Source organism: Populus alba, chromosome 6, assembly GCF_005239225.2.
Source record: "Populus alba chromosome 6, ASM523922v2, whole genome shotgun sequence".
Lineage (NCBI taxonomy): Eukaryota > Viridiplantae > Streptophyta > Magnoliopsida > Malpighiales > Salicaceae > Populus > Populus alba.
Genome location: NC_133289.1, coordinates 3,690,084 through 3,717,447, shown reverse-complemented (window position 1 = coordinate 3,717,447; position 27,364 = coordinate 3,690,084). Strand labels below are relative to the sequence as shown.

At 34.5% G+C, this 27,364-nt stretch overlaps 1 protein-coding gene across 4 annotated transcripts; it reads left to right on the top strand.

Moving 5' to 3' along the window:
- Window positions 1–1,998: 1,998 nt before the first annotated feature.
- Window positions 1,999–27,364, top strand: LOC118053166 (ABC transporter A family member 1). 4 transcript variants are annotated; one of them, XM_035064333.2, is made up of 40 exons: window positions 1,999–2,247; window positions 2,619–2,698; window positions 2,931–3,099; window positions 3,395–3,477; window positions 3,597–3,813; window positions 4,472–4,701; window positions 4,793–4,853; window positions 5,013–5,099; window positions 5,482–5,714; window positions 5,843–5,957; window positions 6,050–6,139; window positions 6,983–7,215; window positions 7,296–7,408; window positions 8,373–8,479; window positions 8,616–8,678; window positions 10,638–10,724; window positions 11,011–11,109; window positions 11,185–11,369; window positions 13,037–13,091; window positions 13,193–13,264; window positions 13,582–14,289; window positions 14,417–14,595; window positions 15,208–15,418; window positions 16,054–16,137; window positions 17,421–17,462; window positions 17,557–17,653; window positions 20,959–21,086; window positions 21,181–21,285; window positions 21,775–21,921; window positions 22,144–22,401; window positions 22,498–22,630; window positions 22,790–22,869; window positions 22,984–23,091; window positions 23,322–23,472; window positions 24,365–24,501; window positions 24,589–24,663; window positions 24,798–25,101; window positions 25,493–25,626; window positions 26,877–26,935; window positions 27,022–27,364. In XM_035064333.2, the coding sequence occupies exons 1-40, from the start codon at window positions 2,161–2,163 to the stop codon at window positions 27,101–27,103; spliced, it is 5,688 nt and encodes a 1,895-aa protein (XP_034920224.1). In that variant the 5' UTR covers window positions 1,999–2,160; the 3' UTR covers window positions 27,104–27,364. The 4 variants fall into 4 exon arrangements, with proteins under 4 accessions (XP_034920224.1, XP_034920225.1, XP_034920226.1 ...); XM_035064334.2 differs by having other exon boundaries at window positions 2,000–2,247; window positions 6,995–7,215; XM_035064335.2 differs by lacking the exons at window positions 1,999–2,247; window positions 2,619–2,698; window positions 2,931–3,099; window positions 3,395–3,477; window positions 3,597–3,813 and having other exon boundaries at window positions 4,629–4,701; window positions 4,793–4,858.

Sequence of the window (27,364 nt, the reverse complement as noted above, 5' to 3'; positions counted from 1 at the left end):
ATCATTATATTAAAACAATTAAAAACACTAAAAATAATAATTTAAAAATAATTTTTTTTTTTTTAGAAGATCGAAATAATTGATATAAACGCATCAATATCTTACCAATACGTCCAATCAATGCCGGGCCAGGTTAATTATTTAGCAATTCATCCCTGGCTGTGATTCCCCTAAATTTCATCGCGAAATTGAACTCAACTGGCTTCCCAAATACGACCCAGAGCAACTTGCATGACGTTGACAAGCATGCTTTGATTTTTCTTTTTTCATGGCCCACCAAACATAGAAAGAAGATGGAGTAAGATATAATTTTCGCTAGATAAGATGGCGACCGTGCACACTTGTCATACCTTGACGTGGACATATTTTATTTATTTTATTTCTTATATTTTACCATGTCGGTTTCTGGTTGGTGGAAGGAGCTCCATGGGAAAAAGACATTCCTTATTTTTCATATTTTCAAGGAGAATAGTGTCACCATTTCTTTATCTTTTCCATGCTTCCTTTATTGAACCAATTACCTTTATTTCAACGCCACTCAATATTTTTGTGAAGAAAAACCAATTGCCTTGACCTGTTTTTCACTCTTTTCTCTCCGAGTGGAATAATGAACAATACTGCGACAGTATTTTCAACGTTATGTTTCTGACAATTCTTAAAAGTTCTTAACAGGTTTATAATCAGAGTAAGATAACTTATGTTTTCTGTCTGTTTTTTAAAAATTAAATTTATTATTTAAATATTTTTAATGTATTGATATAAAAAATAAAAAATATATTTTAATATAATTTCAAATAAAAATACCATTTACCCCCATATCAAAAACACACTTAATTGTCTGCATTTAAGAAAATGACCCCTGGTAATCTCTCTTTTCTCTCTCCTTGTAATATGAACGATGGAACTGTGGATGTTTTTCCAGGAAATTTTGAAGGCTTTCACAAGCAAGAATTAGCCTTTGTAGAAGTCAATTTAAAGTGTAAAATAAAATAAAATAAAATGAATGGGTTCATTTTTTTTGGGTTAAATTTTACATTATTTATCATTGAATCCAAGCTATTGCTAGCATAGTTTTGAAATTCGGCCCGACATGTTGACTAGGAACTTGAGGCTGAAACCGGACCGGGTTGAAAAAAAAAATAAAAGAAGAAAAAACACGGTGTGACCTAGCTGGTTGACTCGGCGACCTAGCAAACCCCGTCGCAAACCTGTTGACATTTATTTGTTTTTTGTTTTTTTACTAAAACAATGTCGTTTTGATTTTTTTTTAAAAAAATTCACCTAGCAAACCCAATAACCCGGTCAAAACCCAGAACCCGGGTCTTAGACCAAGCCGAGTTTTGAAATTATGATTGCTAATACATAAACTTCTTGTGGTTACAGTAACAAACAAGTCCTTAATATCAACTCGAGCTTAAATGCCTTTTCATTGAGATTTTTTTTTACAAGCCAATGTCAAATGCAATCTAATCTGATTATGCTTTTATTATAAAGAAAATAATGTGTTTATTTTGAACTAGGATTACTTGCTACTTGTAAAATGTTTGTGCTACTTATCATTTTTTTTTTTATTAATATGGATATTTAAACTAATTTATGTATATTTTAATTGATTTCACGAGTCCTAAAATTAACGATTATATAAATTTTTTTGTGATTTTAAAATTTCTAAAATTCAAACTAATAATTTATAGAAAATAAATTTAAAATTTAACTAATTATACTATATCGTTTCAACTACTTGACAACTTAATCACCATGGAGGCTCCTAAATAAAACTTTATCCAAACGATAATAATAATAAAAAAAAGGAAATAAAGTAAGAATCCATGGCCCCTTACACTGTGCCCAACCACCCAATCCAATCAAAACACCAGTACTCTGGTGTACGAAGTAATAAGTTATTACCAGCTAATCTTCCCTAAAAAAAAATATCCATACATTAAAATAATTTAAAAATATTAAAAAAATAATATAAAAAAATTAAAACAAAAAAAAAAATAAAAAAAATTTAAACCTCACGGACTTTTTACCAGCTACATCTTCCCTGACACTTTCCTCTGCCTCTCGTCACCTCGTCTCTCTCTCCAATAGCTGCTTCCAGTCCTTAGGGTTTTGTAGAGAGAGAAAGAGAGGAAATTGAAAGAAGAAAACTTAAGCATGGGGAATTCAACGAGGCAGTTGAAGGCGATGCTTCGTAAGAATTGGCTTCTCAAAATTCGCCATCCTTTTATTACTTCAGCTGAGGTAATTTTTATTTTTAATTTAGTTCAGGTTTAATATTTTTCAATTTTATCTTGAATTTACTCGATTTTCTTCGAATTTGACTGAAGTTTTATTTGATTTTTCTCTTACTTTTGATTATATTATACGATTCCTGTGATTTTCTTTGTTATTCCACATGATTCTAATTATTAATCATCACTTATGTGCTGTTTCTTGATTTTTGCTTTTATTTTTTAATTTCGTTGTGCTTGAATCAAGCATCTGGTTTCTTTTGTTCAAATTGATGCGAGTTTTTTATTTTCTTCTCATTTTTAACTGTCCGTTAATAGGATGAATTGTTTGTTTGTTTGTTTTCTTTCTTTCTTTGTTAAAATTTGCTTTTGATTTTGCAGATCTTGCTTCCTACAATTGTAATGTTACTGCTAATAGCGGTGCGGACAAGAGTTGATTTGCAAATTCACCCTGCGCAGGCGTAAGTTATCTTCTACTTTCACTGCGATTTAAATTTCAATGCTACTTCGCTGGTTATAATTCAGTAACAAAACACGATGAAGAGTTTTGAAAATTGTTTCTACTTTGTTAGTTTAAGCCAAATACAGAGAATAAGTATTGCAAAATTTTAATTTCATGTTTATGTTGTGGAATTAGCACTTTATGATGTTGTGGGAAGTAAATGTTGTTGTCGGGGTGTTGAATTGTTTCAGGTGTATAAAGGAAAAAATGCTTGTAGAAGTAGGAAAGGGTGTGTCCCCGAATTTTCAAGAAGTTTTGGAAGCATTGCTGGCGAGGGGAGAGTTTTTGGCTTTTGCACCGGATACAGAAGAAACAAGGATGATGATTAACTTAATGTCAATCAAGTTCCCTCTACTGCAGGTACCCATTGAACATCTTTTTCTGATTTTGCAGGTTAAAAACATTTTTGTACCCTCCAAACAAGGATTTACTCTCAAAATGTGGGCTTACTTGTGCATGTGTGTGTTATACTTCTATACTTTTCTGTATGACATCCATCAAAGATTTCATGTAGTGTGGTCTATGGAGAAGGCCTAGATAGCCTCTGTTGTTGTTGTTGCTATTATTATTATTGTTATCGTTGCCGCCGCCGCCTCTGTTTATGATTAGGGCTTTTGTGACTGAGAGATTCATGGATTTGATTTTGTAATTTCAGCAAGTTTCTCTGATCTACAAAGATGAACTCGAATTGGAAACATATTTAACCTCTGATCTTTATGGCACCTGCAGTCAAGTCAAGTAAGTTGTACTCTTGGCATTCTGGTAAAAGTTCATTCCTCATGGATTCAATTCATTTTTATTATGGTTTTAGGATGCGGCATTGACATGCACAATGGTCTTTTTCCCCTTTTCTTTAGGAATTGCTCAAATCCAAAAATCAAAGGAGCAGTAGTATTTCATAATCAAGGTCCTCAGCTATTTGATTACAGTATACGACTTAATCACACATGGGCTTTCTCTGGGTTTCCTGATGCTAAAACCATAATGGATGTGAATGGACCTTATCTCAATGACTTGGAACTGGGTGTTAATATAATACCGACATTCCAATACAGCTACAGCGCCTTTTTCACTGTATGTTTACTTATTTCTTCTCAAATTACTTTTTCTCCCCGCAGTCCACAAATATTTATTTGCTTATTACATGTGCTGGTAATTTGTTTTTGCTTTGAATGTCGTCTAGGTTTGTTATAAGTTACTTCTTATTAAATTATTTTTGCATGTCTATGAACCTAGTGTGGCTGTTGTAGTTTGAAACATTTACGGATTTTGCTTTCAAATTTCAGCTATAGCTCCTTCCATTCATGGTTATCATGCACTGCTTTTTTTTTTTTTGGAACTTGAAGAAGATTGGACAAAATTGTTTGTAAAGAATAATTGAAATTTCATACCTTACTGAAATTAGCTTTACATGTTTGAAGTTCTTTGTAAATATATGGATTAGACATTTGATGCTATTGTTATTGTTTAGTTAGATTGTATGTTATAGTCTTGATTTTGAATTTTTGAACCTCGTAATTGTGGAGACAATCTTTTATGCTCAAAACTAAAAATGTCCGACTTAATTGGCTAAATATACAAGCACCTGACATTGGAGCTCTTTGATTAATCTGGTACAGATTCTCTAATTTATCCTTTTATGCTTTAGATTTATCTTTACAAATTGTGCGGGGAATGCCGTACACTTTTCAAAGAGTAAAATAACAAGGTTGAGCTTCCATGCTTTCTGCAGCTTCAGCAGGTAGTGGATTCATTCATAATATTTGCCTCTCAGCAAACTGAAACCGAGTCTTCTACTGAACAATTAGAACTTCCATCGTCCAATTCATTCAACAAATCTTCCTTGCTCAAGTTGCCATGGACAAAATTTAGCCCTTCAAAAATTAGAATCGCTCCCTTTCCAACACGTGAATACACCGATGATCAATTTCAGTCAATTATCAAGAGTGTCATGGGAGTATTGTATGTTTTTTTACCCCTAAGGTTTCAAAGTTTTTCTATTATCTTTGTTAATTAGGATTGTTTTTTTGTTTTCTTGGACTTGCATGGGCAGGTATCTTTTGGGATTTCTCTACCCAATCTCTGGCCTTATCAGTTATTCTGTGTTCGAGAAGGTTTGGTAATGACTATGATAGTTAGCATTAAGTTTACTCTATATCTGTATGATTTTCTTGCTTTTGTTGAATCTTTCCTTATTTTGACATTTTCAAAGAGAAATGTGTAGTCAGTGTTACTGTTTGTTCTAAGTGCATCCTTGATTTTTAATGTTTCAGGAACAAAAGATAAGAGAAGGTCTCTACATGATGGGCTTGAAAGACGGGATATTCCATCTTTCTTGGTTTATTACATATGCTTTGCAGGTGAACAGGTTTCCCTTATGTCTCTGGATTGAATCACCACTATTGCATGTCCTTGCTTGTTTTGAAAGATTTGGATTATAACTTGATGCAATTGATGCCATTCTATCAAATGTGAGAAAAAAAAGATATTGTATGTCTGCAAATTGCATGTATGTGTGCATGCATGTACAAGTTTAATTTGCAATGTTTTGCGCTTCTTTTGGTTGGCAGTCCATGATTAAATGCCATGAAAGATTCCAGTGAAGGTGGTCAACGGCTTAAGTTATGTTAACATGTTCTTAGGCTCGAGTTCTACTAGAAATTAGAAATGCTTCACCCTTGGCAAAGCTGTTTAGTATTGAATAACATGTCTCTCATTTTTGGTAGTTTGGTACTTTGGCAGTTTGCAATTTCATCTGGGATTATTACAGCTTGCACCTTGAATAACCTTTTCAAGTACAGCGACAAGTCAGTGGTGTTTGTGTATTTTTTTTCATTTGGACTCAGTGCAATCATGCTGTCCTTTTTGATATCTACATTCTTCACACGAGCAAAAACAGCAGTGGCAGTTGGCACCCTTTCGTTTTTTGGGGCCTTCTTTCCTTATTACACTGTCAATGACCCGGCTGTCCCTATGTAAGTACTCATGCTATGAACAATTTTATGCTGGCAGAGTTTAACGAAGAACATTTTCTTCCTAGTTGCATTTATTGCAAGTTCTCATATTTTATAATGCAGGTTTATCTAATGTTTTGTACCTATAGGATATTGAAGGTCCTTGCCTCTTTGCTATCACCTACAGCCTTTGCTCTAGGATCAGTTAACTTTGCCGATTATGAGCGTGCTCATGTTGGACTTCGTTGGAGCAACATATGGCGGGTATATTCTGTATTTGGAGTTCTTCCTTTGCTTTTGATTATTTTAGAAGCCTTTTTATGTGCTTCTAAACTTTTTAGACAATATTGGTGCAGGAGTCATCTGGGGTGAATTTTCTGGTCTGTCTTCTGATGATGTTGTTTGACACATTGATATACTGTGCTATTGGCCTCTACCTTGATAAGGTACAGCTCTTAAACTCATTTTCTTTCATGGCATGTTAGAAGAAGTGTTATACTCTACTCTTATGGGTATAGTTTCTTCGTTTACTGTATGTTGTACTGGCAAAAGATAGTTTTGGGACATTTATTCTGTCATTGGTAGGGGTAATATCCCTTGTCAGCAGGGGTTTCGTGCTTGGTTACATGGAATGATCTGTTTCTGGTTTATGTTGATCCTGTGAACATTGGTTTCTCTTAGATTGTAAAGTTTGTTTGTTGTGCCAGTGTTGTTGACTGTTTAAGAACTGTTTTTAAGTGGGCCTCTTGTCTTTCTGTCAAGATTTGTATAATTTTGTGATTGATATGAATTATCTTGGTTGAGTATCAAGTTTTCTAGTACCGATACTGTAATTATTAACATTTTATATACATAGACATGTATTTTTTTCTCAGCTTTATATATATTGAATAAAATCATAACCATTTAAAAGTTATGTCCCTAGTCATGTAATTTTGATAGTTTCTTTAACTAATTAGTGACATACATCAAGTGGCTTTATTGAACAGCTACGCATTGCCATAATTGAAGTTCTTCTATGCCTGTAGCGTGGAAGAAAATCATAGCAACTGAAAAGTTATGCTCCGTGTCATATAATTTTAATGCATTAATACATGCATTAAGTGGTTTTCTCATCTGGTAGGTATTGCTGTAATTGATTATGGTTATTTCACCTATCAGAAATGGGAAACAGTTAGATTGTATCATCTATGATCCATAGAGGAGCACCCTGAATTCTTGTTTGTTTGCAGCTGTATTTAGTATGCTTTTTACGCTATTGCATGTATTCTGAACCTTACTGATATCAGTCATCTTATCAGGTCCTTCCCAGGGAAAATGGGATGCGTTACCCATGGAACTTCTTATTCCAGAAGTGCTTCTGGAGGAAGAATAATTTTGTCAAACATCATGGTTCCAGTTTAGAATCCAACTTTAACGATGAGCTTTCCAATGAAAGGGCAAGCTTTTTAGCAAATAATACCCATGAACCTGCTGTTGAAGCGATAAGCTTAGATATGAAGCAACAAGAACTTGATAAAAGGTACTCACTAAATATGAAGCTATCTCTGTTTGCACTGGATAATGAATATTCTCTTTACATTTTCTTTGTTCAATTTTTAGATGCATCCAGATTAGGAATCTGCGTAAGGTGTATGCTTCTAAAAGGGGAAACTGCTGTGCTGTCAATTCTTTGCAGCTTACCTTATATGAAAATCAGATTCTTGCTCTTCTAGGTTGGTTGAGTAATTCACTTGGTTCTCCTTCATTTCTGTTTCATGCTTGGTCTTTTGTATTTATTCTAACTCCTAGTTTGATACATGAAAATTAAAATGATGATTTTCTACCAATCACAGTTGTTTTTCTGATAATATGTATTCTGTTTGAGTCGGTGACACTTGCATTTCTGATTTGAGCTCTGTGAATCCTGTACTTCTAAAATGGCTTTATAATTAGATCGTTCTGTGTTTTTTCTTTTTTCCCCTTAATAAAACAAATAGTCATTGCATAAAAGATGCTATATGAATCTGATCTCTCAAGGTTAAAACCTGAAGAATCATTGGATCAGATTTAACTGCCCTGATAGTCAATTGTTAATTTGGAAGGGCAAAGAGTTGCTGGTCTTGTATCACTTAAGTTAACCAGCTCCATTCTGTCCACCATATATAGGATAGCTCTCTTATTTATAGAGAAAAGATACGTCCTTTTCCCACTTAATGGGATAAATAGTAATGAGTGTAGAGTACCTTGTTCAAACAGACATTGTTCTTCTGGTTATCTTTCAAGGTACCTGCACGAGGAATCTCATTATATAATCGACTTAACATCTACCAGTAATAGACAATTTTTATCCTCAATGATATCCACAGACACCCCCAAACTCTTGCTTGACTAGATTGTCAAGAGACTTGGTCATTTCGTGCAAGTCATAACGCTTTGAGACTCCTTTTAGGTAGATCCCTCGGAATCTAACACCCTTTCTGTGAAATTAACTAAGCTGACAATGTGTTGAAAGAAATTTATTTGGGACCTGAATTTCTTTTCAGTCCTAAAATACATGTATGTGCTTGGGTTTTTCTCCATGTCATGCAGATGCATTACTCTGGGTACTGTAGCTTTTTATGAAAAAGAGGGAAACCTTATTTATCATTTTGGAGGATAACAGTTTTGCTGCTCTGATATAAAATTATCATTTTCAAGGACATAATGGAGCTGGAAAAAGCACAACAATTTCAATGCTTGTTGGTCTTCTTCCTCCTACTTCTGGGGATGCTTTAGTATTTGGAAAGAATATCACAGCGGACATGGTAAATTATGTTTTCTTTTTCTCAAACTATCTTTTCCTTTTTGCCTTTGCAGCTCCTCTGTTTGAATGGGCTGCTAAGTAACCTAATTCATCATCTGCTCTGGTTATAATATTATTCAATTGGTAATCTTTCATAGGATGAGATACGGAATGGACTGGGTGTGTGCCCTCAAAATGATATCCTTTTTCCAGAATTGACTGTAAGTAAGAAGCATGTTTTGTTTTTTCAATTTGTGCTGTACAATATACCTTTAGTACTCTTTAATGCTGACAATAAGTGGGATATTACATGCAACCGTAGTTTTGGACTAGTTATTTGCATGGACACATTAAGAAAATTGGACTATCCTGATCATATTTTGTCTTTAAACTTGTCAGTTACAACACTTGCCCTTTCAAGTGTAGTATAAGAAGTTTTTTTTTTTGTTCTTTAACTGCTTTCATATTTAGTTTGTGCTCATGATGAAATGGAATAGTTGGAATAGCTATTGTGCCTGTCGCATGCTTATTCTGGAACTTGAGAAATGTAATAGCAAATATCAGTTTCTTAAGAGATATGATTGCGGTGATATCGCTACAATTTTTATATATGACTTGATCTCAAAGGGTATAATCCACTCATATGCATCAAGTCGTCTGCTAATTGTAATATGAAGTATATACTATTTTAACTAATAAATGCTGTAGATTTGATAACAGCTGATCCATCCTTTACTATCTATATCTTCCAATCTATATCTGCCAATTGATTTCTCATTTAATCTTTGTCTGTTGGCTGTTTTTGTCCATGATTATTAAGACACCTTCATGGCACTTTGGTTGTAAGTGAACTGAATCTTTTCTGTTAGGATTGTAATTGTAGCTGTGGATCAAGTACAATTCATTGCTGTTAGAACCATAACAGTATGAGTGTCAATATATTCTTCTTTTCCTTCTCACAGTCAGGTGCTGGATCTGTCCCAGCAATATGACCCCATAATTCCTTTCCCTTGACAAAAATCTGAAATTGGAAAGCCCAGGCAGAATAGTTCTTTCCAGTAAATCGAACAAGAAAATGTTCAGATCGTTCGAGAGACATGATTTAACTAGAAACAAGAACCAAGAAATCAAGTCCAAGAAAAACAGAATAGAAGAACCAGACAAGGAACCAGACACAAGATGATGATTTAACTAGAAACAAGAACCAAGAGATCAAGTCCAAGAAAAACAGACTAGAAGAACCAGACTAGGAACCAGACACAAGATGAATTGATTTCAGAGTTTTGGCTCTGATACCATGACAAGATAATACAAGAGAAATTCTGAAATGTTTTCTGTATATTTCACTAAGAGAGTTACAATATATATATACATCAAGAATGATCAAATCCCTTAATTCTAGGGTCTAATAAACATAATTAGATCCCTTAATCCTAGGCCTAGACAATAATGAAAATCTTAGAGAGATAATCAAGGGATATAGAGCTATGAAAGAAACTAAATAATGAAAGAAGAATATAATAAACAGCTATGAAAGAAACTAAGGAAAGAAGAATATATTGACAGTGAGTACCAATAAATTCTTGGTACAATTTAATGCTTAATTAGGATGGAAGGATGCCAGAATTCTCACCAGCTCTTTGCATAATCTTGAAGGAAAAACTCATGCTTAAGTTTGGCTCGGTCCTTGTCCCCTATTCACCTAATAGGAACACAAGTCTGAGAAATAATGTGGGTTCTTTAGTTGCATGGAAGTTCCAGTTGAGATTCCTTTAAATACTTTATGGAAGTTCACAACTCAGATTCATGGACAGTGAGGGAGGGAAAAATTCCTTGAGTTCTTATTGTGGAATTTTCATTCTCAATGAATGATGCTACCTCTGAAAGTCATGGTGCTTAATCTTATACTTGAATCAACTATTTGATCTATGACCACAACTAGATGAACCTGTTAGTGGTTATGGCACTATCTCTATTACTGATGTCTCTGTAAAAACTCATTCTCGGACAAGTTGATAAATAACTGATTTACTTTAGTCGCTAGCTTTCAATTTCCAATTTTTATTCCAGGATTTGTTTGACTGATATATTAAATGGATCTCATTTTTTTTTTGCTTGAGATGGTACATGCTGAATTCTGGAGATTGATTAAATTTGAATTGGTTAATTACTTTATCCAGGTGAGAGAACATTTAGAAATTTTTGCTGCATTGAAGGGTGTGAAGGAAGATATTTTGGAGAGGGTCGTAACTGATATGGTCACTGAAGTGAGTTTCTCTTCATATTTCACTCAATATTTTGAATTATGTCAATCAATAATGTTTATTTTGTAAGTTAGCTTACATATAGCATCCCATCTTTTTAAGCCTGGATACATATAACATTCAGTCAATCTTGAACTGATACATGCACTCCTTTGTTTGGCTTCCTTTACACATTTGATATTCTACATTTTCTTAGCTCGAGTACAAGTTTTGGTATGCAGTAGGAGCTTGGAGAATGAACCTTGTCTTAGTTGAAAAAAATGAAAAAAATTTGTTTTGTGGTGTTTAGGTGGGTTTGGCTGATAAGGTCAATACTGCTGTGAGGGCTCTTTCTGGTGGCATGAAGAGGAAATTATCTCTGGGAATTGCACTGATAGGAAATAGCAAGGTGATTTAAATATGAAAGCATGTTCTTGTTTCTTGTTGAAATTGTAAGGAACCATTTCTCATTAGTCTGTCACAGGTCGTAATTCTTGACGAACCTACGAGTGGGATGGATCCATACTCAATGCGCTTGACATGGCAGTTAATAAAAAGAATAAAGAAGGGCAGGATAATCTTACTGACAACACACTCGATGGATGAAGCTGATGAACTAGGAGATCGGATAGCTATCATGGCTAATGGATCCTTGAAATGCTGTGGAAGGTAACTTCTTTTAGACCATTATCTGATATTTTCTTGGGTCAATGAGACCTCATTATTTTCAGAAACTATTTTGTTAGTGGGCAAATACCAGTTTAAGAGTAGGACAGATGTCACATTTCTGATGCTTGATTTATATACCTTCCCCAGAAAATAGAACTAAAAACATCTTCTAGAAATAAATGATTGGTTTATATTGGAGTTCAAGCATGTTGAAGGTAGCATGCCTTCTTTTCATTGAGTGCAGCTCGCATGATGTTATCGATGCAATGTCATGAACATTTCTTAAGCAGCTTTCTGTTTTGAAATCTTTGTTTGTATACTTTGGCAATTTCTCATTGGACATGACATTTTGATTGGCAGCTCCCTTGCAGTTTCATTTTAGAAAAAAAATGTTCTTTTTTTCCAGTGCAAATTCTTCACCAAGGTTCCCTTTTTTTTTTGGTGCTACCTCATCATGAGTGCTACCTCATTATCACATATCATCCTCTCTTCCTTGTGGAGGAAAAAGTTTTAAAGAAATTTTTTATCAAGACCCTGCAATTTATGAGCAGGCTTCATATATAAAAAATATAATAAATACTTGATCAACTGATATATGGATTAGGGGCTTTCTGGTAACTCACTGAAAACAAAGAAAGCGATTGCGCTGAACTTTTGAGGAATATTTTATTGTAGTCTTCATTTTTTGGGATGTAGCAATACAAGAATCCTACAGTTATGGAGAATGATTGATTAAAGTGGTGAATGAAAAGAAGTTTAGATGGTTTTGGTGATAAAATATTGGAAACTTTGCCCCTTTTAGGGGTTAGAGATAGTAGAAGGCACGGCCCTTTTTTGTTGGTATGGATTAATTTGATCATTTCTTAAAATACTGGCAGATCTGTTATTCTGTGGACCATACACTTCATAATCTTTTGCGTTCTTAGAATCTATACAACTCGTATAAAGAATGTCCTCCTAACACGTGAAAACCTGTCTAAGATGATTGCAAAATGATTACAGAACATAGCATAATTTCCAGTCATCATTACTATTTCTAATTTTTCTCTCTTGTCTAGACTCTGTAGAGGCTAGAAAATAACTGCAATAATTAATTTTCTATATGGGAAATTCTGGTTTGTGCTGCGATTCCATAAATTCTCTTTCCAGCTTGACGACTTGATAACTTAAGTTTAATAGAGCCATGGATTTCACCATTTAATCTGATTCTGATACCAGATGTAGCTTTTTGAGAAGTAATTGCCCTCTTCTTGGTGATTGTCCGATATCCCTTATGAAACTTTGACTGGTGCTTTTGTTAAAAGCTGGATCAAAGTATTCCTACTGTGACCTCTGAGAAATCATTTTTTAGCAAACTTTCCTCTGATTTTTATGCGAGTGCTTCTTTCAAGATCATGCCTTGATAAATCTTGGTTGGTTAACATTTGTAGAATAATTGGCCATTTGTGTCTTTAAAAAATTGGCTTGATGTAATTGTTACCTTTATTATGTTATATTCGGAGCATACCACACCATATCAATGTTTGTTCCTTTTCCTTCTTTTTTTAATGCTATGCACCTTCGTTTTGATCTGAGATTCTGTAAATTGTTAAAAAAAAATGATGGTTTGTATTATTTACAATAATTGTTAGTTCATGATGTTTACATATCATCTTTGTTTTTAACAGCTCCCTATTTTTGAAGCATCAGTATGGGGTTGGTTATACCCTTACATTAGAGAAGGTCAGCTCTTCAATCTGATATTTTTCAATGAAACTTCTTAATGCTCATGTATAATGGTCTTCATCACCAAACTATTTGATATTTTTTCTCTTTTCTTTCAGTCGTCACCTACTGCTTCTGTGGCTTCTGATATTGTTTCCCGCCATGTTCCATCTGCAACGTGTGTGAGCGAGGTATCAACTTCGACATGCATTGGACATTTCTTAAGCAGTCCCATCTCAGAACCTATTAAGATGCACATATAAGAATAGAGTTTATGAAGATTTTTTCAAAAAACCCCTGATTGCTTCTGAGTTGTTTATCTTAATGTGTTTGGAATTAAGCTTCTGAATTTGATTTATTATTTTCTAGCACTCTTTCTTTTTTACTATGCATGCATGTTCTAAGTTTACTTGTTTCCCAAAAGATTCCTCTGTATTCATGATGCTATTAATATGTTATCCCTGATGATCCTCTTTTAATTTTCATCTGTGGTTTGCTCTCTCCCCAGGTTGGAACTGAGATTTCTTTTAAGCTGCCTTTGGCATCATCGGTTTCTTTTGAAAGCATGTTTAGGGAAATTGAAAGTTGCATGAGAAGATCAATTTCTAAATCAGAAACGAGTAGTAGTGAGGACAAAAGTTATCCTGGCATTGAAAGTTATGGTATTTCAGTCACAACTCTGGAAGAGGTATTCCTGAGAGTTGCAGGATGTGGGTATGATGAAACTGATGATTTTGTGGACAGAAACAACATTCTTTCATCTAACTCTACAGTTCCTGCAGCCTATGACAATCGCCCTTCTGAAACAATTTTTGATGCGAAAATTTTGGGAAATTATAAAAAGATTATTGGATTCATATCTGCCATGGTGGGAAGAGTCTCTGGTTTAATGGCCGCCACAATCTTAAGTTTCATCAATTTCTTAGGTATGCAGTGCTGTAGCTGCTGTATCATTTCAAGATCAACATTTTGGCAGCATACTAAGGCATTATTCATAAAGAGGGCTATATCTGCTCGGAGAGATCGGAAAACAATTGTTTTCCAACTTATAATTCCTGCCATTTTCTTGCTTTTTGGTCTTCTTTTTCTCAAGCTCAAGTCACATCCTGATCAGCAGTCTGTTACTCTAACAACTTCACATTTTAATCCTCTCTTAAGTGGTGGTGGTGGTGGTGGTCCAATTCCTTTTGATCTATCCTTGCCTATTGCAAAAGAGGTTTGTTGATCTTATTTTTTTTTTCTTCTGTCTGTTGTTATGTATGCTGTTTTCACAGCCTTTGAAGTCATAAAATATGACTGGCTGTTGAACTTCCTTTTGAGATCTTCAAAGCTGCTAAATGCAGGTTGCTCGATATATTAAAGGGGGGTGGATTCAAAACTTTAGACAGAGTGCATACAGATTCCCTGATGCAGAGAGGGAATTGGCTGATGCAATCAAGGCAGCAGGACCAACTTTGGGACCAGTTTTACTTTCTATGAGTGAATTTTTAATGTCTAGCTTTAATGAATCCTATCAGTCAAGGTGTGTTGACCTGAACTCTGAATTTATTTTCACTCTCTTGTACAGTTTTCTGAACTGCATTTAACATTTCATCATGTAGTATCTGTAATCAATCTTCTTGCCAGCTTCATCATGTTTCAGTTTTTCAAACCATTGTGAAACTTTTGCAGCACTAAAGTTTGCAACATCTGTTCTTTTCTTTCATAAAATAAATGGTGTAAGCATCTAAATCCTTGTATATGGAGCCTATATATCTTTTCACAAAGCCACAGGTAATAGCATAACTATTAAATGTATTTTTTTTTCACCGGGTTTGGCCTGGTGTCATATATCGTCACCTTTTATGCAACCAATCTGTTAGTAGAGGCCTTTTTGTCATTCATATTAGCTATCCCCTGCTGGTCCAGAGCGTAGTTTCTCAAATGTACTTGTCTAACAATGTGTTTAGATTTTCAATGGATAGTAAACTGATGTTTCTCCTAAATTGGACTGTTAATTTGGGACACAGCCAATTTATGGGTATAACACTTTTTGCCAAGAAAAGCAGTTGGAACTTCTGGTTGATTATATCTTCCATGCATGGCTTATTGATCAGATGCTCCTTTTCATTTCATGATATATTATCATGTGCAGGTATGGGGCCATTGTGATGGATAAACAACATGATGATGGAAGCTTGGGATATACCATTCTACACAACAGTTCCTGTCAGCATGCTGCTCCAACCTTTATCAATCTAATGAATGCTGCGATTTTGAGGCTTGCTACTGGTGACCAAAATATGACAATTCAAACACGCAACCACCCTCTGCCAATGACCAAAAGCCAGCACTTACAACATCATGTATGTTTCCTTTCTCATGCTAGATGTTTTCAAGCCTTCTAATGGCTGACAGCAAAGATTGGTCCATATGGATTAGACTTGTTTTTATAGATTTCTATCCCAGGTATTAAGAATACTATAAAGAAAATTATGTTGAAGGAAAGCCATTGGGGGATGGAAACTATTAAATCATCTCAAAAATCTGTGTCTGAATATGTTTATCATATTTAGAACATTTGTCATATGTATACTGGAGGTTTTGAATGTGGGGTGAGGTGGGGTTGGTGTGCTGTATTAGGGAAGACATTCTACATGCTTGATTGGGGGCACAATCTCTTACATTTATTGTTGTGTATCTAGTTGCTATCCTGTGATACATGACATCCAATTATGTTATGGATGGAGAACTATAGGCTTTATAATTCAATTTCAACTTGAGGGAAGAGTTATACTGAGACATTGTGAAATTTGAACAGGTTTTATTTCTAATTATAACGAAATGGATCCTTGAGATTTGTTGGATGTTATATTGTACGAAGTTCTTCACATCATGATGTAGGAGTGCCTTTGTTGGCATTTACTCTTTCTATCACTCTCCCAGAACAGTTACATTTAGACAATGCTTGAATTTATTGCATTATCTTGTGAATATGTAGGATTTGGATGCCTTTTCTGCTGCAATTATTGTCAATATCGCCTTCTCATTCATTCCTGCTTCATTCGCAGTTGCTATTGTGAAGGTATTATATCTGAACTCTATTGGGAAATGTTTAGTCCAAGCACTTTTCTTCACAGCTTTACTGTGTCTCTCTACTGGGCGAGCACGTGGTAGTTTTGTTAGCAAGAAGATAGTTATATTTTAGTGTATTATGCTTCTCGGAACAATTGTTTGTAGTCAATGAAGTTGTTGCGGATAAATTTCATTCACTTGGAATCTTGTATAAGATTTCAGCAGGGTCCAGATGTCGTTCAGTTTGTTTTAGGACTCACTCATGGTAATAAGCTAAAGAGTTAGAATAAGCATCCTATTTGATAATGTCAGCAACAAAATTTCTCTTATTAGCATGCAACTTTATTGTAATTCTTTTAATGAGCATTTTATTATAATTTTTTCCATGTGCTTTTGGCCTTGTTTCATTTCTGAGATTTTAGATGGCATTATAATGTGATTTGTTACTAGAATGTATATTGACAACTTGAATTTGGTGGTGAGATTAAATTTGCTGTCTTTGGGAAATTGAAGTTGAGGCCTTAATGTTTTTTTTTTTTTTTGAAAACATGCTTATTCTTGATCTTTCATCAGTTTGGGATGTTTCTTTACAAGTTGGTAGGTGGTCTGGTAGTGTTAAATGAATATAGGCAACAAAATATAAAATCCTTGCACCAAAGGGAACTTGCATTATTCATCTTGATGGGATTATGGTCTGGTCCTCCAGTCCTCTCCTGCCCCGTAATATTTACCTCTTTTTTGCTTCATTTGCAAATTCTTCCATTGCTAGTCTTACATTTCTTGTGATAAATAGATGACTCAACTCTAAAAGAGTTATTTTGGTTTAAGGAACATATTTTGTTTTTTGAAATATAGTTACAATTCATTAAACAACCTATAGAGATGTTATTGGTCCAATATAACATATATGCAACTCTAAATGTGGTGCCACCCAACCTCACTTTTATGTTTTGCTTTTCATATTAAAACAACTAAAAATATTTCAAGGTTCTTTTGGCTTCCAAACATCATATGTTTGGCTTTTCACTACCACTATTATTTCTTGTGGCTTATATGACCTTGTACTTATTATAACTCTTACCAGTTATATACAACTAAAATAACTGCATCTCTAGCTGAGTTTATTCTTGCTTGAAATTCATGCATTGGTCAATATCAAAACTACTTCACCTGATCTATTTTTATGACAGTCTACTTTTATGCCTGGTTACTAACATCAATGAAATAAATATTTGCATTTTTTTTTCATTTTTCTTCCATGGGAAGTATTTCATATTATCTAGCTTGATGCAGGAACGTGAAGTTAAGGCAAAGCACCAACAGTTGATTAGTGGGGTATGTTCATATTTTAGAGGTGTCAGCTCATGAAATTTTGCTTACTGGAAATATATTTAAAAAACTAACGTTATAACAATGTCCTTCCTCTCAGGTTTCTGTACTTTCATATTGGGTTTCTACATACATCTGGGACTTCATTAGCTTCTTAATTCCTTCATCTTTTGCTCTTGTATTGTTCTATATTTTTGGTATGTTTCCAAGCTCTCATTCCTGTCAATATACTTCTAAGGAACTTAATTTAGGTTTATGAATTTTGCTTGGTCACATTTATGCCATTCACATTGGTTGCTGACTTTATGCATATAACCAAAATGCTATTAATTTATTTTTCAATTTCCAGTTATAGACCACTAAAAATGTTTGGCAACATGCTAGTAGTTCAGATGCTTAAGTTGTCTTATTAGATGTATCAATATATGTTCATGTTATGGTATGATATGTAATGTTACTTTTTGTAAGTATGTTGGCAATATCAAATATTGAAATGTTAAATTGTGTAACTTGGTGTTTTACTAGGATGCTTGTCAGTATTAGACTGATTGCTCGACTGATTTCTTATGGACATGGTGTGATGTGGGGAAATTTCTTCCATATTCTTAGCGTCATAATATGTTTATAGCATTATTTCATTATTGATTAAGATTTTTAAGTTTTGAGGAGTTTGAGAAGTGTCCAAGACGTGGTTTGGTAAATCAAGTATAACTTTTAATCTGACCGTTGAATTGAGCTGAAATTTTAATAGAAGATTTTTAAGGTTCTTTTCCTTATTGGATTAAAATTTCACAATGATCGAAGGTTAGAAAGATCTTCAAATAAGGCTCGGAGTTACTGTGCGAGATTGTCTTTATTTACCTTATTGTATTTGGATTTTTTTTCCTATTTAGTTTAGGACTTTTAATTTAATTAGTATTTTACTATTTTGGAATCCTAATGCTAGATGGGTTATATTAGTTAGGTAAGTTTTAATTATGAATCATTTTCTATAAAAGATTTTAGAGCTAATATAAAAAAGGATATCTAGTTTATTTTCATATGAAGATTATTATCCGAGCTTTTAATGAAACACTATAGAGTTTTCTCTAAATTCCCATACAACTTAGGTTTGTAACTTTAGAACATGAGAACCCTAGCTTTTATGAAAGCTATACGCCGCGTCAATTGATATTAGAACAGGTGACCTCTTTGATAGACGAAGACAGTAGCAACTTGCTTTGCGATGTGGGAGTGGAGGCCCTTTGGGGTGTTGTGCAGGCTCAAGAGTAGAAACTAGATTGTTGGGAACAGAGGTTTGATTGTTTGGAGCAAACCATAGTAGATCTAGCTCGACTAATGGGTAATGTAGACAGGGATCATGAAGAGAAGAGAAACTTGTCCGGAGACTTATCTCGAGGTAGGCCAAACCCCACACCCATTCCTGAATTTGATGAGATTCCATTCTATGATGGGAGATTTTCGAAGAAAAGATTTATTAAGTGGTTAGCAGAGTTGGAACCTTACTTTTATTTCAACAAGGTTGCTTATTATAAACATGTAGGACTTGTACACAAATTTTCTTGTGGTGTTAAAGAATGGTGGTTTGAATTTATAGACTTTAGAACTTGTATTGGTATGCCTTTAATTTCATCTTGGCAAATTTTGAGATGATTATTTGGAGTTTATATAAGATGATTATGAAGATATTTTACATTGGGTAGATAAAACTAATAGTTTATTATTGTTTATCTTATGTTCAACCTTCTCAAAAGGCAAGGAGGAAAAACATGAAGGAGTTTGGTGAAAGCAAAATTTCAAAGTTATCTAGTGGTAGATGATGTTGGGTGTTGGCAAACAATTTTAGTCTTTTGACCCTATGCTGGAGAAGCTAGTGGTAGATGATGATCTTTCAGTCATGGATTAAGATCTTGCAAATAAGGACATGGAGGACATGAAATTTTTTGACAATTCTTCTAAAAATATGATGAAAGATTATCTTGTATTTTTCTTAGATACAAAGGTTAGAGTATTGAAAGTTATAGATGATGATGAGGTTAAGTTTGAAGAAAAAGAATGTGTGAAGGAACTCCAAGTGGACTTAATAGGAACGAAAAATTATAACATTAAACATGGAGTTTTCTTTAGCATGCTCATATCAAAAATTAAAATTTAAAGCTCACCAATCATGGACATGCTACTTTGTGAATATGTTGGCTTCAATACTATATTCAAAATATTTGTTCATTTGGAGCAAAAAAGTTTAATTTTTGACAAATAACTCGAGGACGAGTTTTTCAAAAATAGAGGGGGCTGACGTGGGGAAATTTCTTCCGTATTCTTGGCATAAAAATGTTTATTGCATTATTTCATAAATGTTTAAGATTTTTAGGTTTTGAGGGGTTTGAGAAGAATCCAAAACACAGTTTGATAAATCGAGCATAACTTATAATTCGACTGTTGGATAAAGCTGAAATTTTGACAGAAGATTCTGAAGGCCTTGTTTCCTATTGGGTTAAAACTTCATGATGATCAGAGATTAAGAGACCTTCAAATAAGGCTTAGAAGTTATTGTGCGAGATTGTCTTTATTTACCTTACTGTATTTGAATTTGTTTTTCTATTTATCTTAAGACTTTTAATTTAATTAGTATTTTACTATTTAGAAATTCTAATGTTAGATGTATTCTATTAGTTAGGTAAGTTTTCATTTGGAATCCTTTCTTATAAAGGATTTTAGGACTAGCAGAAATAAGGATGATTATTATTCAAACTTTTAATAAAACACTAGGGAGTTTTCTTAAATTTCTCTACAACATAGGTCTGTAATGAGATTGAGAACTCTAGCTTCTATCCACACTATACGCCGCGAGTTATCAAGCTAGAGAGTGCAATTACATTTTCTTTATTTTGCAACTAATTTCAGGAGTCTATTTTTTGGTCTGAAAATCTCTTGCTAAAATAGGGTTTCTCACTTCTATAAGTACTATCGGTTAGCATATTGATTGATGCATTCGATGTTAGGCATCTTGCTGGGTGTTCATATGGACATGGCAATGGATGTATATATTTGATATTCTATTTTGAAAGAATTCTTGAATGAGTTTAAAGGGATTTTACAGGAGCATGCTATTACCATATTTTGTTACTTATTTTCTTGTTTCTACCCATTCTTTTCTAGGTTCCACCCATGCTGAGTGATGACCATATCTTAAGCATTGGGGATAAAATATCTAATTAGGAATCTTTTTTACCTACAGGCATACTTCCATTCAAATTCCAGTTTCCACATACTTGTGGGAATTAGACAGTACTGAAAATCGAATGCTGTTGTTTATAACCCTTGTCAATACTTTTCTGCATAACTGTGGCAAACTAGGAGAAAAGTTTCTTAGGTTATGTTTGTTATTGAATTGGCTCTGGATGAAACACCATCCAGCCATGACTGCCTCAAATTTTCACTTTATTTTACAGTCATATTATGGTCAATATTACTTGCTGACAATATTAATTTGGGTCTGTAGGTCTGGATCAGTTTATTGGAAAGGATTGCTTCTTGCCAACGTTCCTCATGTTCTTAGAGTATGGACTAGCAATTGCATCTTCAACATATTGCCTTACCTTCTGCTTTTCTGAGCACTCTATGGCTCAGGTAGTGCTCTGTCACTCCCTGATTCAGTTTTCCTGACTTCCATGCCATTAATTTCGCTCCACAGTGAATGTTGATGTTTTTACTGTACATGCAGAATGTGGTTCTGTTGGTCCACTTTTTCACTGGGCTGATTCTCATGGTTATCTCATTTATCATGGGCCTTATACAAACAACAGCAAGTGCAAATAATTTACTCAAGGTTGATTCCTTTCCCCAAAGTCAGATGCTTTTGTATCGACCATACATGGCATTTCTCAAACCAATCAAATGTCAAGACATCTAAGTGGGCGTTAAACAAGAGGCAGAAAGGGTTTTGTCCCATTCAGAAACTTGAACTATAAGAATCAAGCATTTCCAAACTTCATTTAAGCTATCACAATGTTCTACTGCTTTAAGCCTTTTAGGACCTTTATTTATCTCATGTTATTTTGGGGTGTTGAGGGAGACAGGATGGTTTGAGTAAATGAATAGGATGTGGAACTCTTCATCCTTCACATCCTTGAGCTTAAACCTATCCATCCTGCAATAGTTGCATCAGAAAAGAGAGATTTTTGAAAACTTTGCACTTCCACCCATCTCATCACACCAAACTGGAAAAACATAGTGCATTGCATAAAATTAGAGAATTCTTCTGCAAGCGCTGCATAGCTGAAAGTCATTTCCCTGACATTTTTATATGCTTTATCAGGACTTCTTCAGATTATCGCCAGGATTTTGCTTTGCTGATGGACTTGCTTCACTGGCTCTTCTAAGACAAGGGATGAAAGATAAATCTAGTAATTCAGTTTTTGACTGGAATGTAACTGGTGCTTCCCTTTGTTATCTCGGCTTTGAGGTTAACTTTTTAATACCCCCCTCTTCTGCTATAATGCTTTTAACTTTAAAGTTGCATCCTGACAAGTTTTTGGTGGTAGTGAGATGTGCTCATTAAAAACCTTTTTTCTCTAATAATGAGAAGCTTAGCTTGTGACATTGAAGGGGAATGAAAAAAATAATTATTATCCACACCTACATTCCTGTTGAACTAGGGCTGATTCAATTCTCTCACTTGTGACAGAGCATCGGTTACTTTCTTCTCACACTTGGGTGGGAACTGTTGCCTTTTCACAAATTGACTCCAGTTGGAATTAAGCAGTATTGGAGGAGCATCATGAATCTCCAGCATGACACTCATGATTTAGAACCACTTCTAAAATCACCATCAGAAACTGTTGATCTCAACTTTGATGAAGACATAGATGTGCAGACAGAAAGAAATAGGGTACTTGCAGGTTCCATTGACAATGCTATCATCTACTTGCGTAACCTTAGGAAGGTATTTCCTATTTGTTTTCTATAACAGTTGTTTCATGTATACTGATACTGCAACAATCTACTACTGTATTATAGCAATTTCTCTTCCCTGTTTTAGGTATATCCTGGAGAAAAACATCGTACAAAAGTTGCTGTGCGTTCTTTGACTTTCTCAGTTCAAGCAGGAGAATGTTTTGGCTTTTTAGGAACGAATGGAGCTGGGAAGACGACTACATTGTCAATGTTAACTGGTATATTCCATTATTCATCGCGTAATATAATCTGATGCCTTTGATAGATATCTGTGACTAGTTGTAAATGTGTTTCTTTAATTTATTCAATGAGGCTCCTTTCTTACAGAATCATTAAATTGATGCTTCATTAATTTTTTTCTTTTCAAATTGTTGCAGGAGAGGAATCTCCAACTGATGGAAGTGCTTTTATTTTTGGTAAAGACATGCGTTCAAATCCCAAGGCTGCCCGTCGGCATGTATGCCTCAACTTCTCTGTTTCTATTCCTTTTCTTGATAGAAGTTAGATTCTTGTTGGATGATATATGTTTGAGATTTTTCTAACTTGCCAATGTTGTACCAATCATTTGCAGATTGGGTATTGTCCCCAATTTGATGCTCTATTGGAATTTTTAACTGTCCAAGAGCATCTCGAGCTTTATGCAAGAATAAAAGGAGTTGCAGATTACAGAATAGACGATGTATGTATAGTACTCCAAGTTTAAGAGTCCTGGAAACCTAAGCTGGTGGTTTATTTGTGATTTCCAAATGCTATAACTAGAGTTTACAGGGTGAATAAGTGCTCCAACTTGATTTGCAAGGATTCATGTCTAGTTTACTACTGTATAAAGCAAAAGTCTGTACATACAAAAAAGTTATATGAAAAAAATCTTACCAACTGACATGGCAAGTCATTTAATCCTGTGGGCAGGTTGTAATGGAAAAGTTGTTGGAGTTTGACTTGCTGAAGCATGCCAACAAACCATCTTTCACTCTTAGTGGGGGGAACAAACGCAAATTGTCTGTTGCAATTGCAATGATTGGAGATCCACCTATTGTAATTCTTGATGAGCCATCGACAGGTAAGCGCACCAATCCCTTGCATTGAAAATTTCCACCCAGGGGAGGGGGTGCTGGTTTTTTTCCCATTAATACATTCTTGAAAAATAATGATGTAGAAATCCTTGTAATCATCACTTGCTTTAGATAGCTGACCTTTGGTTTACACTTCACCATCCATATATATTTTCACTTCTGCTAAGTAGAGAATGAAGCTTTGAATTTGCAGTATAATTTTCTTTCTTAACCACCACCTCTATCCCAGTTTTAGATTTCATAGATGTTTTCATATCTAACCAGTGCAAACTCTAGTTGAATTCAATGTGCACCATATGTTGTGTGCATTTGGGATTCTGGTATCTGGATCAATTTTGTGATTTTTCTTTTGTTTCAAGACTTGAGTTGTTGTGTTAATAGTGATATTACAGAGCTTTCATCAATTTTATACTAATGCAATGGCTCATCTTACTTTCTATTATCTGGAAGCATTTTCGTCATGTACAATTTTGCAATGTTTATAGGAGCTCTGACAGAAAACAAAACATATTTAAATCGAATATCGAGACCAGCAGACCCAAGTATGTGTTGCACTGGCTCCTTTCTAAGAAAATGTAGCTTACATATTTTGACCCCAAAACCTTTTCTGAATTGCCTTTCCGTGCAATATTCGAGCCATTTTTTTAAATTCAAAGAGTTCTCTTGTTGGAAACTGAGATTTTTCATCTTGCACTCGTATTTGCACTAGATCTAGAATTTATCTTCTTTTTTCATTGTTTTCAAAGTGTCCTCTAGAACCAGCCTTGGGGAAATAATGTTGTTCTCAGTAGGAAATTATCTTTGATTCATCGATAACTCAACATTATTGTTCTTCTTTAGCTCAAATGAGTGTCAGATACTAATTATTACTGATTTTAGGCATGGATCCTATTGCTAAACGATTCATGTGGGAAGTCATATCTCGTTTGTCAACCAGACAAGGGAAGACAGCAGTAATTCTTACTACCCACAGCATGAATGAAGCTCAAGCACTGTGCACCCGTATAGGAATAATGGTACCAATTCACTTAGTGCTTCACAAGCTTCAAAAACCTGGTAATGACCATTGACAGGACTTTTTTTCTCCTCTTCTAATTTTGAAGGTTGGAGGCCGATTAAGATGCATTGGAAGTTCTCAGCATTTGAAAACACGATTTGGAAATCACCTTGAACTAGAGGTATGCCATGACTCAAAGATTAATGATCTATATTTTGAGGGTGTTAATTTGAATGAATAAAGATTCAGGAACTTACATTTACAATCCTTCTAGAGACTGGATCTAATTTTAAATTCTCCATCTGTTGCCCTCAGGTTAAGCCTACCGAAGTCAACTCTGTAGATTTGGAAAACCTTTGCCAAACCATTCAAAGCAGACTTTTCGACATTCCTTCACATCCAAGAAGTTTACTTGATGACATTGAAGTTTGCATTGGGAGAATTGACTCCATTACATCTGAAAATGCATCAGTGATGGAGATCAGCTTGTCTCAAGAAATGATTATTTTGATTGGACGCTGGCTTGGAAATGAAGAAAGAGTGAAGACACTTGTATCTTCAACACCCATTTCTGATGGGGTCTTTGGTGAACAGTTATCGGAGCAGTTGGTTCGAGATGGTAATAATCCATGAACATATTGATTGTCAGTCCATCTTGTTCTTCCTCTGTAATTAGGAGTTTCACATACCACCATATATTCTAATCCATTTATGCGTTCAGCACATTATGTTTCGTTCCATCTTACACATAAACATTCTTCTAGTATAACGGTCATGAGTTGTCACCATATATTTTTCTTGTTAACAATGCATAAGTAAACTTTATCTATAATCTTGATAATATAGTTTTAAAAAAAAAAAACACTTTGGGAAATCTACAGAAGTCTCTGTGTACTTTTTTGAGTTAATTTATTGATTTCTGTGTGGCTAGTGGCTTGGTGCTTCATACTTATAGTAGCCATTCTTTTCTCCAATTCTAAGTATTATGATTTGCTTTTGAGTTTCTGTAGGTGGGATACCTTTGCCAATATTTTCAGAGTGGTGGTTAGCTATAGAGAAGTTTTCTGCTATTGATTCATTTATCCTGTCATCCTTTCCTGGGGCAGCATTTCAAGGGTGCAATGGTTTGAGTGTTAAATATCAGGTAAACTTCATAATGATTTCATCTTCTTATTGAGTTTGTCCATGGAGTTTTTCACCTATGATGTTTGAAATGGTATAATTTCACTAATCCACAGCTCACTCACTATTGACGTGCTTCTAGATGACTGGAAATTGAATAAAACTGGAAATTCTTGTCCTGGTTTTGTTTTTCCATTCCAGTTCATTTCTGTTTCATTAATATTAATTTCTTCAGGAATAAAATGAAATATATGGAATTTCATTCCTTTAGTTAATCAGTGGTGGAGTGTAGTTGCATGTTTTCCCATTGTGAAAAGGACCTGACATTGCTATTGTTATTTCATGGTAGAAGTCCAGGTACTTAAACCTTGTAAAACCCACTTCCATGTTAATATATCAAATTCCAAGTGGTCAGAATTAAAATACCGATGGAAGGAGAAATTAGGTGCGACTATTAAAGAATGTAGGTGCAAGCATGAATCAATCAAGCCAGAATAAATAAATAAAAGCCCCAAGGCTCTTGAAACCAGAAGGATGATATGAGGATGCATGGAGGTTCTGTTAATCAGGAGCTGTACCTTCATTCTTCCAATCTTATTCTTTCCCATGTAGCCTGAAACACTAAAGTGGATAAAAATAATAAATAAAAGCCATAAGCTCTGATTTTGTTTATCAGGAGCCTTCTACTTTATTCTTTCAATCCCATTTTAGGCTTTATGAAACCCAAATAAGAATCAGGATTGTTAGGTTCCTGGTGAATGAATCATGAGTTTGAAAAGAAAGAATTATTTTGTGAGCCCTTGTAATTTGCTTTTTATCAGTTTGATATGAGTATCCATCCAACTGTTTACTCGGCAGCTCCTCACACAGTGGTGGTAATTTGATGATAGAATTTGATTGATTTAGGTTGCAAAGAATTCATTGCAATATATCTGTTTCACTTGCTACTCAATCAGTTTCACGTCAGTGTTAGGGAAAGAATGGTGATAGAAAAAACAAGTTAAGATAGCGAGCATTTTAGTTTGGAACATTAAAAATGCTTGGGTGTTTAACTACAGATTTTGGGCATTCCTAAGTAGTATAGGTCTCGCCATATACCAACTACTAATATACCTAAGCAATTTATGCTAATGAGGATGCATTCCTTTCTTAGCATGAGAGTGAGGGGTGTGTTTCACGGGCAAGCTCTCATGTGTGTGAGTTGCATTCATTTCTCTTCCAGCAGTCCAGAATGGCCTCTGCAGGTACTGACCGGCTCAATTTTTATTGCAGTTGCCATATAGTAAGGACCTATCGCTTGCGGATGTTTTTGGACACATCGAACAAAATAGGTGAAGTACACCACTACATCTTAAATGAATGCTCTTATTTCTCTTTTCTTGGTGAGTTTAAACTCACTAGGTATTCTTTACTCCAGAAATCAACTGGGCATAGCAGAATACAGTATCAGCCAGTCAACACTTGAGACCATTTTTAATCATTTTGCAGCAAGTTCTTGAGGTAACTTCAAATTCTCAACACTGTTTTTATGCCCCTTATTTTTTTCAGATGAGTTGTATGTACGAGTAAAGAGATGCTTCTCCTTCTGTTAAAAAAAGAATAATTTATTAATAGTTTGTAAATCATAGCAGTCAAAATTGTATGTACATAGTTAAACCCAGAATATTAATATCCCGCTAACTCTGGTATATGAGATTGTTTATCATAAGAACAAACTAATATTGATCTGCTCGTGCAATTTACTCGTTGCATGGGATACA